Source organism: Dermacentor variabilis, chromosome 6 (genome assembly GCF_050947875.1).
Source record: "Dermacentor variabilis isolate Ectoservices chromosome 6, ASM5094787v1, whole genome shotgun sequence".
Taxonomy (NCBI): domain Eukaryota; kingdom Metazoa; phylum Arthropoda; class Arachnida; order Ixodida; family Ixodidae; genus Dermacentor; species Dermacentor variabilis.
The window spans coordinates 26,746,357-26,758,525 of NC_134573.1; the positions used below are offsets into that span (position 1 = coordinate 26,746,357).

At 45.1% G+C, this 12,169-nt stretch overlaps 1 protein-coding gene across 3 annotated transcripts in view; it reads right to left on the reverse strand.

The window, feature by feature from the left end:
- Positions 1-377: 377 nt before the first annotated feature.
- LOC142584697 (mitochondrial transcription rescue factor 1) overlaps positions 378-12,169 on the reverse strand; it is a 29,900-nt gene continuing 18,108 nt past the window's right edge. For 2 of the 3 annotated variants that reach the window (XM_075694896.1, XM_075694895.1), the window contains exon 4: positions 378-2,245. In XM_075694896.1, coding sequence (XP_075551011.1) covers positions 2,060-2,245 — 186 coding nt within the window. In that variant the 3' untranslated portion in view covers positions 378-2,059. Of the gene's footprint in view, positions 2,246-7,433; positions 7,555-12,169 lie in introns of all 3 variants that reach the window. The other variant, XR_012828878.1, reaches the window with a different exon arrangement.

Below are 12,169 nucleotides of genomic sequence, written 5' to 3' on the forward strand. Positions count from 1 at the left end.
GTCTGAAAACTGCACCACGATGTGAATAGTACATCTGCATCCCAACCGATTGCATTGACACGTAAGCACATATGTTCACGGTGTCCACTCGTTCATTTATTTCTTTTATTGTCACTTTGACCTTCACATTACAGAAAACTTCGCAACACTTGCTTGGTGCTATAGCCTGGCTGGCTAGTAACGGGGCCAATTGTTCGATGTGCCTACATAATTCAGCAAGTGGTTAAAACAGTGAGAAAAGGAAAACAAAACTAAATATAGATATTAGGAAGCGCAAAAGGAGAACAAAAACAACATGGCGCACTACAACAAACTGTGACCTCGTGCGAACGCCGTTGTTGCCCGTTGTATAAAATACAATTTGATGCATTTTTAAAAAAATCTTTTTCTTTAGCAGGCATGGCTTCGGAACAGCAAAAGTTTGACACCCTGCCTAATACAAACACTCCTCCGGATGAGGGCTGCCTGGTGCAGTGAGGCAAGCGTGTCAGCGAAGAATGCAAACCACAGTGATATAGCCTTGAGCCAGGTTGCACCCATGATGAGACTAGTTCCCAAGAGCTTGGGACACCAGGATCAAACCTGCGCAGCTATCTATATAGGAGCATAGTTATGATCCGCCATGATTGCTTAGTGGCTATGGTGCTGGGCTGCTAAGCACGAGGTCGCGGGATCGAATCCCGGCCAGGGCGATCACATTTCGATGGGAGAGAAATGCGAAAACACCCGTGTACTTAGATTTATGTGCATGTTAAAGAACCCCAGGTGGTCCAAATTTCCAGAGTCCCTCACTACGGCGTGCGTCATAATCAGCTAGTGGTTTTGGCATGTAAAACCCCGTAATTTAGGATAGTAGTTATGCATGCTGAAGGTGCTGCACCTTATTAGCTACTGTCCAAGCTGTCAAAATGTTCATGACTCCTGTGTCTTTTGTAAGTGCTTTCAGACATTTGTCTACTATTGAAAGACATGGGATGATTGTAAAAGATCAAGATAAAAGGCTCCTAACAGCTATCAGTGCTCCCAACGAAACTGGCAGAATGGCAATGGCCGATTACAAGATGCCCTTCGAGAACTAGGAAAATGTGACCACATTAGAAGTTTCTGCAATGTTTTTGCGGGAGGTCATGGATAATTACAGCTGTCAAGAGGCTAATGTGGTGACACCCATGGAGCTCCCGAAGGCACTGTGCACATCTGACGCAGTGCCAAGGTCCAAACGAGTTTATCGCACCGCCTTTCCTCTTTGCCATGCTCCTGTCAAAAATACACATGCTCTGAACCATTCCCTGGTGCAGTGTCCCAGACAACAACAGCAGCAGTGGGAAAATCGAAGGAACAGGCAAAGAAAGCTTCGCTTTGAAACAGCAACTTCCTTTCCACATTGTGGCGTTGGCCACTGCATATCACCCCTAGCTGGGTTTGAACATATCCGACGCATACTCCATTGTTCCCGTTCATATTGTTCACAATAGTACCAATGCAGCTGACAAAGCTAGGTTGCTATTATGCAGCCTTATCCAAAGGGACACTGCTTGTTCCAGACTTGGAATAGGATGCGAAGTGTAGAGTCTCCAGGAAATTTTATAATTGTCCGCATCACAAAAGAACAAAACCTCTCATAAAGCAGGTTAAATGTAACTATTAAATGTTAGACAAGTAAAATAAATTCATATAGTAATTAAATAATGCTTAATTGGTTTACTGAACCACACACAACTGAAAGCTCATCCCAGCATATCAAAAACGGATCTATGGACTTTGTGTTAATTTTTCCATGCTGGAACACGAAGTGTGAGCTATCAAGCTCAGCACAGAATGAATACATTGGGCTTTGTGGTGTCAACATTATCAAACAATATGTGATTTAAAAGGCAAGGAATGGAAAACAACTGGCAGTTAAGTAACCTGTTTTACTTATAACCAAGATACAACCTTGTTTTAGGTTAGGTGGCTTCTTCAATCACGCCCCGTAACTACAGACATATAGTGCTTGCCATCGCATCATCACTTCGCTGCAAGTCATCAGTCGACTAAGACGGAAGGCACAGTCCGTTATTCAGTCTTCATCTGCATACTTTTCAATTACAAGTCGTCGTTGGCAGCGTAGCCGCACTTGGAATCTGCCTTTGTCGGTCACACGGTCGTGATGCGTGGCCAGCAGAGTGACGCGGTCAACTTCCATAAGGTTTGGATTTTGTGCACTGAACCCCAGAACGTGGTCGACCTCGTCACCGATGCAAACCTGCACAGAATAACAACAGCCAACAGAGTGCTTTGGAACAGGGACACTAAAGGGCAACACTTGGCTCGGTCCACTTACGAGGAAGCTTTACCTTGGGGGCTCCCATCTAAATGCCACACGAGGACAGAGATACTGTTTTTCTCAGTGATCACTCATTGAATTTGACTAAGTTTGTTGCATTTAGAAGAAAAAAGGTCCTAATGACTGTAAGAAGCAGATTTCTTATTCAAGCCCATCAATTGCTTACTAAAAATTAATGAAAAGTGAAAAATTTCAGGAAACTGAAATATCAAGTTTACAACTTGGCAATAAAAAGTGATATCACAATTCTGTAAACTGCAGCTAATAATGCGTCTAGAGCAGACAAAATTGGTTTAGTATACACCGCTATGAAATATGGGTCAGTATTATGTGAGTAGGACTTCTGCAAATTTCTCATAAACACAGCAACAATTTCATGTAAGCTGTAAACTTGTATATCAAGTTTGTCAATTTAGATGCTCCAATGGACACAGTTTACAAAACTGTCATGTGTTTTTGGTGTGGTTACGGATTTGTAAACTTTGATATTAATAATAACTTTAATATTACGGATCTTTAAGAACTGTAAAATATTCCATGCCCTAAATCAACATTCTGCTTCCTACAGTCACTAGAATATAACTTCACCTGTCGAATGCAACAAATTTCATTCAAGTCGGTCCAGTGGTTGTCCCATAAAACCATTTCTGCATTTTATTCGTATTTCAATATGGACGTAATAGTTCGGAAACCCGCAAGGTGGAGAGAGGTAACTAAGGGAAAATGAGACATCCACCCAATCATAGCAGTTGCTAAAAAGGAAACCCATACGTGTTCCTTGAAAGAAAAGCCTCACAGTTGAAGAAAAATTCGTCCTGGTCCGGGTTTCCAACCCGGGACCACTGCCTTTCTGGGGCAGCCGGTCTACCATCTGAGCCAACCAGGTAGCTAGCGGATGGCAGGGAGAAGTCAAATTTGTCAACAACTCGAAGCAAAGGCAAGAGTTTGATGTAATAGTTCTGCAAAAATCTGCAAGGTGGAGAGAAGTAACTAAGGGAAAATGAGACATCCACCCAATCGTAGCAATTGCTACAAATTTTAGAGAAGCACACTAGAGACCGATGGTTTAATGAAATTTCACATGTTCATAAAATGGTTACATGATCTCATAGCCACATACTAATGTGGCTATATGTGTTATTACAGTAAAAGCTCGTTAATTCTGAAATTCGGATAATTCGGACGGCTCTATTGGTCCTGGCCAAAGTGCATGTTAGTCTATGGTACCAAACCTTCGTTAATTAGACAGAATTCGGCCCCACACCACTTAATTCGGACAAATGCCGATGTCCACCGTTACAGGAAAGTGTAATAAAGCAGCGCTGGCACCACTGGAGTGAAACTGAAACCTGAGACACATCGCCATCGTCGTCAATTAGTGGGGGCGATCGAAGCGTCACCGAACGTTGGTGTTTTCTTTCTTCACTCCACTGCACCTTCGACGCCATTTTCTTTTGTGTTTTCGAGTCGGCATCATCTCTTCATGCAGAGTTTTCTTTTTTCGTTGTGACCGTGTTTTGCATGCCACCACCATCGTGCGCTACAGTGATGGCAACACTAGCAAAGTGGCAGAAGTACGAAGCCAAGAACTTGGCGACTAAGGTGGAAATTTTGCAGGCTTTAAAGAATGGCGAATTGCGACAGCACGTTATGACCAAATACAACGTGAAGCGTTGGGAACAAACATGAAAAATGAACAACAGATTCTTAAAGCCTTCGAAAGTGACAAGTTTCATATATCAAGAAAGCGGTTGCGAACCGCAGCTCATCCCCAGCACGAAGAAGCTTTGCTCCAGTGGGTTACTGACTGTCGCAATGCGCATCTGCCTTTGAGTGGACCTCTCATCCTGGCACAAGGTGAGAAGTAGGCTGCAATGATGAACACTGAATCGTTCAGAGCTTCAGAAGGGTGGTTCGCGAGGTTTCAGGAGAGACACGAACTCATCTTCAGAAGTGCGTGCAGCGAAAAGGCCAACGTTGACGGAAGTGTGACCACCCAGTGAAAAAGTGTGAAGCTGCTTGAGCACATCGCCGCATATGAACCAAGTGACGTGATCAATGCAGACAAAACTGCTCTATTTTTTCAGAGCTCTGCCCGACAAGACGGTGACTTTCAAAGGGGATCCGTGCATTGGTGGCAAGAAGTGCAAGCAAAGGATAACTGTGCTTCTTGCCGCCAATATGACTGGCACGGAGCGCTTGCCACTTGTCATCGGGAAGGTGCATAAGCCACATTGTTTTAAAAACATCAAAAGCCTTCTTGTCGAGTGCAGAGCAAACAGGAAGGCTTGGATGACCTCAGACATTTTTCGAGGGTGGCTGCAGCAGTTAGACCGGCACTTCAGGTCTAAGGACCGCAAGATAATTATGATTGTTCACAACTGCAGTGCACATAACTGTACAGTTGAACTGAAGAGCGTCAACGTAGTTTTTTTGTCGCCCAACACTACATGTGCCCTTCACCCGATGGACCAGGGTATCATTCACTATGTGAAGTCGAAGTACCGAAAGCACCTGCTACAGTGAATGATCTCACGCTCAGAAGTTGGAAAGCTATATAGACTTACTCAGCGCAGTGCTCATCATCACCAACTGTTTTCAGCGCAGCGGTTTTGTGAGGCCCAAGCATGCGGCAGTAGCCGACGAGCTGTCGGCTGAGTTCACCAATGATGACTGCCCTACCTTTGATCCTGTCTTTCCCACAGATGTGACCCTTCAGGATTACATCACGATTAATGATTGTGTCGCCACGACTGGTCTCTTGACCAATGAAGAAATTATTAACACTTTAACAGTCAATGATGTAAATATACGGTTCCGCGAACAAGTCCAAAAATGGTCGATGCCATATATTTACGTCGCCGTCTGTACATTTAAAAAGCGCGCCGATTTCCAAACTTTTTCTTTTCTGTCATGTGCTGCCACTATGTGGGGATACCGGGAATTTCTTTTGCGCGCCTCCCTCTCTCGGTTTTCGTTGCATGGTTTGTTTTAGTGCTAGTTTCCTCCCCCGCGTCTATATGCTACCGCTAGCACATTGGCACGCGCGTGGGCGGGAGACTGTTTGGATTTCGTTTCGCGGGAGGTTATGGCTTTTTGCGCTTGCAAAACTGATGGCTATCTCGTTACTGATCGCTCAAAGCGCGACTGCTTGTTTCTCGCTCGTTTAGTGCTCATAGGGGGTGCGCATAGGAAGGATGTCGCCGTGCATGCGTTTCAGTTTCCTTTTTTTTTTTTTTAAGACTCGCGAAACCTATTGCCCTAGGTGGTTGGCGATAAAATGAAGATTAGCAGAAGTTTGTCACACGTGTTGCTTTTTCTGTTGGGCACACAGCCAAACAGTTTTCTTGAGTGCACGTACCTACGCAGTTCGATTACGCTATGGGCGTACATATTAGTGTAAGAGCAGAAACATTTGAGACTTGTGAAATATTCTCGTGTGCGGATTTTCAAAGCCTTGAACCATGTGCATGAAAATGCATCAAATTTTTTAATTCTGATACGTTTATTTTCTTTTTAATTGTTATTCATGAATGAAGAGTGCATATATACCAACGCAAAAGATCTTTTTCTCACTTTATGGTCACCCTAAAAAGATTACAGTAAATATTTTTTCGAAATAAGTTCCTAAGATGAATTGGAATCTGCAATAAAAAAAATCGACCCTGGGCAGTCACATATGGCGAAAAAAATCGACCCTCAAAGGGTTAATGATGTCACGGGTGCCCAGGAAGACCATGATTCAGACGAAGAATCATGCGAGAAGGTGCAGCCGCGACCTCATCGCACCTCACGGAAGTCATGGAGGCGCTTTTGATATTGGAGGACGTTTGCCTGACCACTTCCGACAGTGTGCGGGCCACTTGGAAGAGTTAAAGGGAAGCTAAAGAGTCTGTCGAATTCAATAAGGCGCTCATATACGGATACAAGAACCTTATCAACCATGCACGTAAAATTTTGGGTGGAATTTTTCACTTAGGAACGACGTAATCGCCGGTTAAAATTGTGCTGTCGCTCCGCCCCCCGTCGAGCGCCGCACGCTGCTGCTGACGCGACGATGCGAGCGGAGACCGGCAACCGCGGCGTAGTGACGTCAGTCCTGGTTTTCTGCTCCTTTGCAGTCTCCGCGACCGTGCCTGACCGTGCTTGTTTCTGCGTGCGTGCCGTCATAATCTGCCTCGCTCAAGCCTGCATTCCTTTGTTTGTTAGTATGTAGAGTGGTAGTTGACGTGCGCAGCGTCAATTGAAGTGGTGGGCTGATCATGCCGGCGTTCTGTACAGCCTACAGTTGCACGAACACCAGCGGCCGCAACAATGTTGTCCATTACTTCTCACAAGACAAGAAGCTTGCAGCTAAGTGGGAGGTTGCTGCGAATCGAAAGAATTTCAAGCGCTCAAGAACAACAGCGCTGTGCTCTAACCACTTCTGTGACGATGATTACTACCAGAGTTTATCAATAATGCGTGAATTAGTGAGAGTGAGAACGAACGCACAAAGGCGGGACGGGTGCGGGCAGACGGATGGTAACTGGTCTTGGAAGACCTTATGAATACACAAACTCATCCAAAACCTGGATTTTGATTTATTGCTAGCTCCTTCATGTTAGCACACTGAATGGAAGGTACATGTTCATCTCCCACCCTTGACGCAGGTTTCGTCGCAAACCGCTGTTAATTTTCTATTCGCACATGTGTTGCGAAACAGCCAACATGCAGCTACCATAATGCAGTGCAAGTGTAAAGTCTTCATGTGTTTGAAAGCCAGAGCCCGCCAGGATGCTGCGCTCCCCCTTCTCTCGTGCACAGAGAGAAACCGGCCGTCTCACGTAGCCGATAGAATTCGCTGCCTTTACGGCTCCTGTTATGAGTAGCGTGCAGATGGCACGCTTGTGGAGGTCACTACACGTGCTGCAAGAGCCGGAAAACTTTACCGCATGTAAACCATCTGTGTAGATTGCCGACCACTTTGGGGCAGCGCACAAATGCTGATGATCGCATTCCCGCTTACGTTCCACGAGGAAGCACGTAAGAACATAATAGCGCAGTTGTTTGCCCGGAAACGAACTCACTGGATCGCTGAATGCAGCTTTGCAAAAAACATACTCACCAAAGAACATTTCTAACATTAGGAGATGCTAACACTTCGCTTTTGTTCCCGTCGAAACCACTGCTTACTACCAGCATCTTTTGCTTCTTCGAGAGGGCGGCTCCTCGCAATCGGCTCGTACCTGTAGGGAGCAACGCCGAACTCGTCAGAGAAACGCAAGCTCTCAAAATTTACCATTATCGTCTCACCAAACCACAGCGCCGAACCACCTTGCACCGTGCTTCATATGTGGCGGCAGTGGCCGGTCCAGACGAACACCAATGTTGACGTCACGAGGCGCCCGACCAATCACAGGCGGAAACAAGGCGTGAGCTGCACAACTCTGCTGCTGCACTTTTCGTCGAAATAAAATCTGTTTGCGCTTTCTTTCGCGCAATTTCGATGCAATGTTCGAATTCGGAGGGTTGAAAACCATTACGTACAGCTCCTCACTCATTTTTTCTGGAAAAATCTTCAGCTTCCCTTTAAGGGGGGACACGGCTTTCGTATCGCAAAATATGACCAAACAACCAAATTTTTTGAAAAGCACATATTCCGTTTCCATAACTCTTTTTTTATCCGATTCCAAAACATGAACACTGAAAACCCTGTAGAAGTGCTAAAAAAAATTTTAGTAGCAGCTAACGTGACGAAAAAATTCCGCAGAAATCGCAAAAAAAAAAAGGCGTTTTTCAAGCCACGATATCTCCGTAATGGTGCAACCGAGCACCGCCATTTTGCCCGTGTTGGAAAGCGCATTTCTCCGCATTTGAATTTGCGATGCCAGCCACCTCCTCCATTCAGAAGCAAGCGCACAAAAAGCAAATGATTCAAGGCCATTCCGAGGCCTCCAAATGGCCATACGCATTCGCCATTGGTCTCGTTGGTGGAGCGCGTCTTCAGCTACCGCGCCACCGCGCGCAGGCCGCGCTTCTTGGTGCGCAATGTTAGTCTGTATGTGTGGTGTATAGTTTCAGAAGCTTACATCTGATAATGCCCATGGGCCGTTTATAGTCTGACAATCACCTCGCATTGTTCGTGAGCATGTACGGAGCGTAGTTCCAGCTGCGGACTTCACAAGTGACAAGCGCCTCCTCGCATCTCGGCCCGCCAGGATCGCTAGTACTTGCACAATGTAGCTGACTTATGTTGTGATATGCACCTGTGTACTATCGGCTTGCTGTCAGTGTGTGAGGAGCATAGTTTCGGAAGCTGGTTTGTATTGGTGATATGCTACTCTGGACATATTCCTACCTACCTTCCATCCATCCATCCATCCACGGAAGGTAGGAGCATCCCCTTTGAAATAGGGTGTTGGCAGTGCCACCATGCTCAGCTTTTTATTATTGTTTAACTGTGTTGCAAGTTATTAAAATTTGCCATTTTCGTTAAATGCATCTTCCTACACTATTAAAGTTATGTCACCTCTCTGCTTTTGAGCCACCAATCCTCCAATTGCATTTTGCTAATTTCCACTGCATATTTATGTACATGACTATGTTATCTCTGAATCCTAGGGCCTCTGGAAACGTGACTGTGCCCGCATCGACATCGGGATGGATACCATCACTTTTTAGTATGAGGTGTTCTATTATTTCTACAGATTTACCACACACAGTACATGTGTCGTCTTCTTTAAATTTCCTATTATAGCTCCGCGTTCTAAGACATCCTGACCTAGCTTCAAAGAGAAGGGCACTGCCTCTTGAGTTATAAAGCACTTCCTTCCTGATCTGCTGTTTCCAGTCTCGATATAGTTCAACACTATGCTTCTTTTCCATTGAATTTATCCAATTTTTACCTTCCGCATTTTTTACCTGTCATTTAATGCTCTGTCTTTCTCCATCCTCGTGTCTGGCATACTTACTGGTTAACTTCCTAGTTCTTTTCCGCCATTGTGAGTCAACGCTCTTTCTGTATAGGTATTTAAATACCTTAGCTGCCCACCTGTTATCCAATTTCCTCAGCCGTTTTTCATATAGGATTTTACTCTGAGCCTCCCGTGCTTCGAAAGATGCCCAGCCCATGTCCACCTGTACTGCTTCGTTTGTGATTTTCCTGTGGGCACCAAGTGCTAATCTTCCAACAGCTCTCTGATTTACTTCTAGTCTCGACTGAACTTCTGCCCTTAAGCACAGGATCGGATTCCCGAAAGTAAGCGCCGGCACCATTACTCCCTTCCAAATACCTCACAGTACCTCATACCTGTTGTACCCCCACAATGCCCTATGTTTCATTATCCCGGCATCTCTTCGCCCTTTTGCTATGAGAGACTGTTCTTGCTTTTCCATGTACCTTTGCGCTTTGTTTATCCATACCTCGAAATATTTGTATTCGGACTCTCAGGGTATTTCATGGCCCTGTATTGTAAGCTCCTGATCAGTTGTATGGTTGAAATACATCCCACCGAACTTAGCTGCACTAAAACTGAAAGCTAGACTGTCTCTGTCGTCTCCACAGTAATTTAGTGTTGAGCTGCTAACGCTGCCTAATGGCAGGGTTACTTGGGCACGGGAAGGCTCTTCCTCTTTTGCTGTGGGTCGGCAAGCGGCACAAACGTCCCGCGCGTGCGCCGATCCATGCTTCTGCGAGACCATCTCGCAAGGCCTCATTTGAATGCGCCACTGTTTGCGTGACCACGTACGCGCGAACAACCAGACGTTGGTGTCCAGCATGGGGCGAACATATTCGCTCGCTATCCGGTCGCGGTGCGTCGGACTTCCTAGATTTGTCGCAAGCCCATCGGCATGTTTTGTGGATAGCAACTCGGCTAGCAGGCATTGATCAATGAGAGGTGCAATAAATGTCCTTGTGATTGTTTGCACTAGTACTGTGTTGTTGTTCCTTTGTCCCAAGAGCACGGGTGAGAATCCCAGAATCCCACAACCCTTACCATGAAACCTTTGTAGCACTCTGCCAGGACAAGACTTATGGATTTATTCCATTTACAAAGGAGGACTGCATTAATCATGTCAAGAAAAGGATGGGGACGGCTCTGCATGCTCTGATCACAAAAGGCAAGAAAGGGCAACCTCTTGGAGGGAAAGGTGGCCTCACTCAAGATTTCATAAACTGACAAATTACTATGGTGTGGCTCTGCGTGACAATGACAATGTTGAAGACATGCAAAAAGCCGTGATAGCAACACATTATCATATAACATCTACTGATGAAGACCCCCATCATGACCTTTGCCTGCAGAAGCAGAGAAGCCTCCACCTCCCCACAAGTACTGGCTTGGAAAGCATGTTGCAGATGCATTGCTGCCCGTGTACCTTTCTGACATGCAGCTCCTCAGCCGTTGCCTAGGGGAAAAAATCCAAAACGCTGCCGAAAGCCTTCATTCGGTCAAATGGTCACTGCTGCCAAAAGATAAAAACGCATCACCGGTTGCAACAGAGACAGCTGTCCATGAGGCAGTCTGCAAATACAATGCTGGGACCCGCCATGCCTATGCTGAGTATTGTGCAACACTTGGACTGCAAATGCTCTTCGCAGAGCAGCGGAAAGGGATGTCTTGCAGAAAAGAAAGTCAAGCAAGGCACATCAAACCAAAGGCAGGGCACTCAAGAAGCCGCGCACTGAAAAGGACACAATGACTACAACCCCGGTGCCTTTTGATAATGTAAAATCGAAGGTACAACTTTGAAAGCCTTTTCCTCAAAATGACTTTTCTTGCTTCCTGCTTTGCTTGTACCACTGATTTCTTTGTGACCACTAGGTTTATTTCAGTTCCGTTTTTTCCCCTGTATTCCTGAATGTATTGTCAAGGGCATGACACTCTTGCTTTTGCAGTTTGACTTTACTACAATTAACGACTCGGCTACTTGCTCACAGCCTAAATGCCTGTGATACAGTCACCTCTGAAAAAATGAGAACTGAAAAAAATTGCATCGCAAATAAAAAAAGAAATCTAAGAATGTCATGACTTCAACCATTCATCTTAGAATGCGCAGTGCTTTGCACAAGTATTCTATCATACTTTTTTAAGTGATTCAGGCTTGGAACAAGGCCAGAAGGAGAAAGATATTATACATAAGAAAGTTCTAAAGATATCTTTATGAAATTTAAACAGTTGTAACACAGAAACGTTGCTGATAAATCTGCCAATTTTCATAAAAATCCACGAAGAAATAAGAAAGTTGTTATCGAATGCCACATCCCCCCTTAAGAAAAATTGTGATGTCAGCCGGACTCTGCGCGAAAAAGCAGACGACTATTGCAAAATACTTCAGTAAATAAAGGTATACTTCTCCAACTTGATTTTAATGTTGTTTATGTTCATTTGTTAATTTGGCCTTCGGATAATTCGGACATTTTTCCTGGTCTCTTGAGATCCGAATTAACGAGCTTTTACTGTACATGGCTACGTACCAACGTGGCTAGGTGCTAACACACAGGGAATATTCATGCATATGCCATTGGTTTCGTTGTCGCAAAGAGAAATATTGTCACGTGGTGGTGACGTTGAAGAACACAGTAGCAATACTGTGAACGACAAAACTAACTTCTATTGGGCGAACCTGTGCCCACAAAACAGGCTACACTTATAGCAAAACGATAGCGGCGAACACGGTCGGCGATCGTTGAAAATCTGATCAGCGGGTCAAGCGTGTCGGCTTTATACAGCAGTCGTCGAATGTTCCAGACTAATCGTTGGGACCCGCGTGCCTTCCACAAAGTTCTACACCATTCACGTCATGCGATGAAATCAGATAACACAAGGTTTGGCGACAACAGACAGCGGATAACTTTCC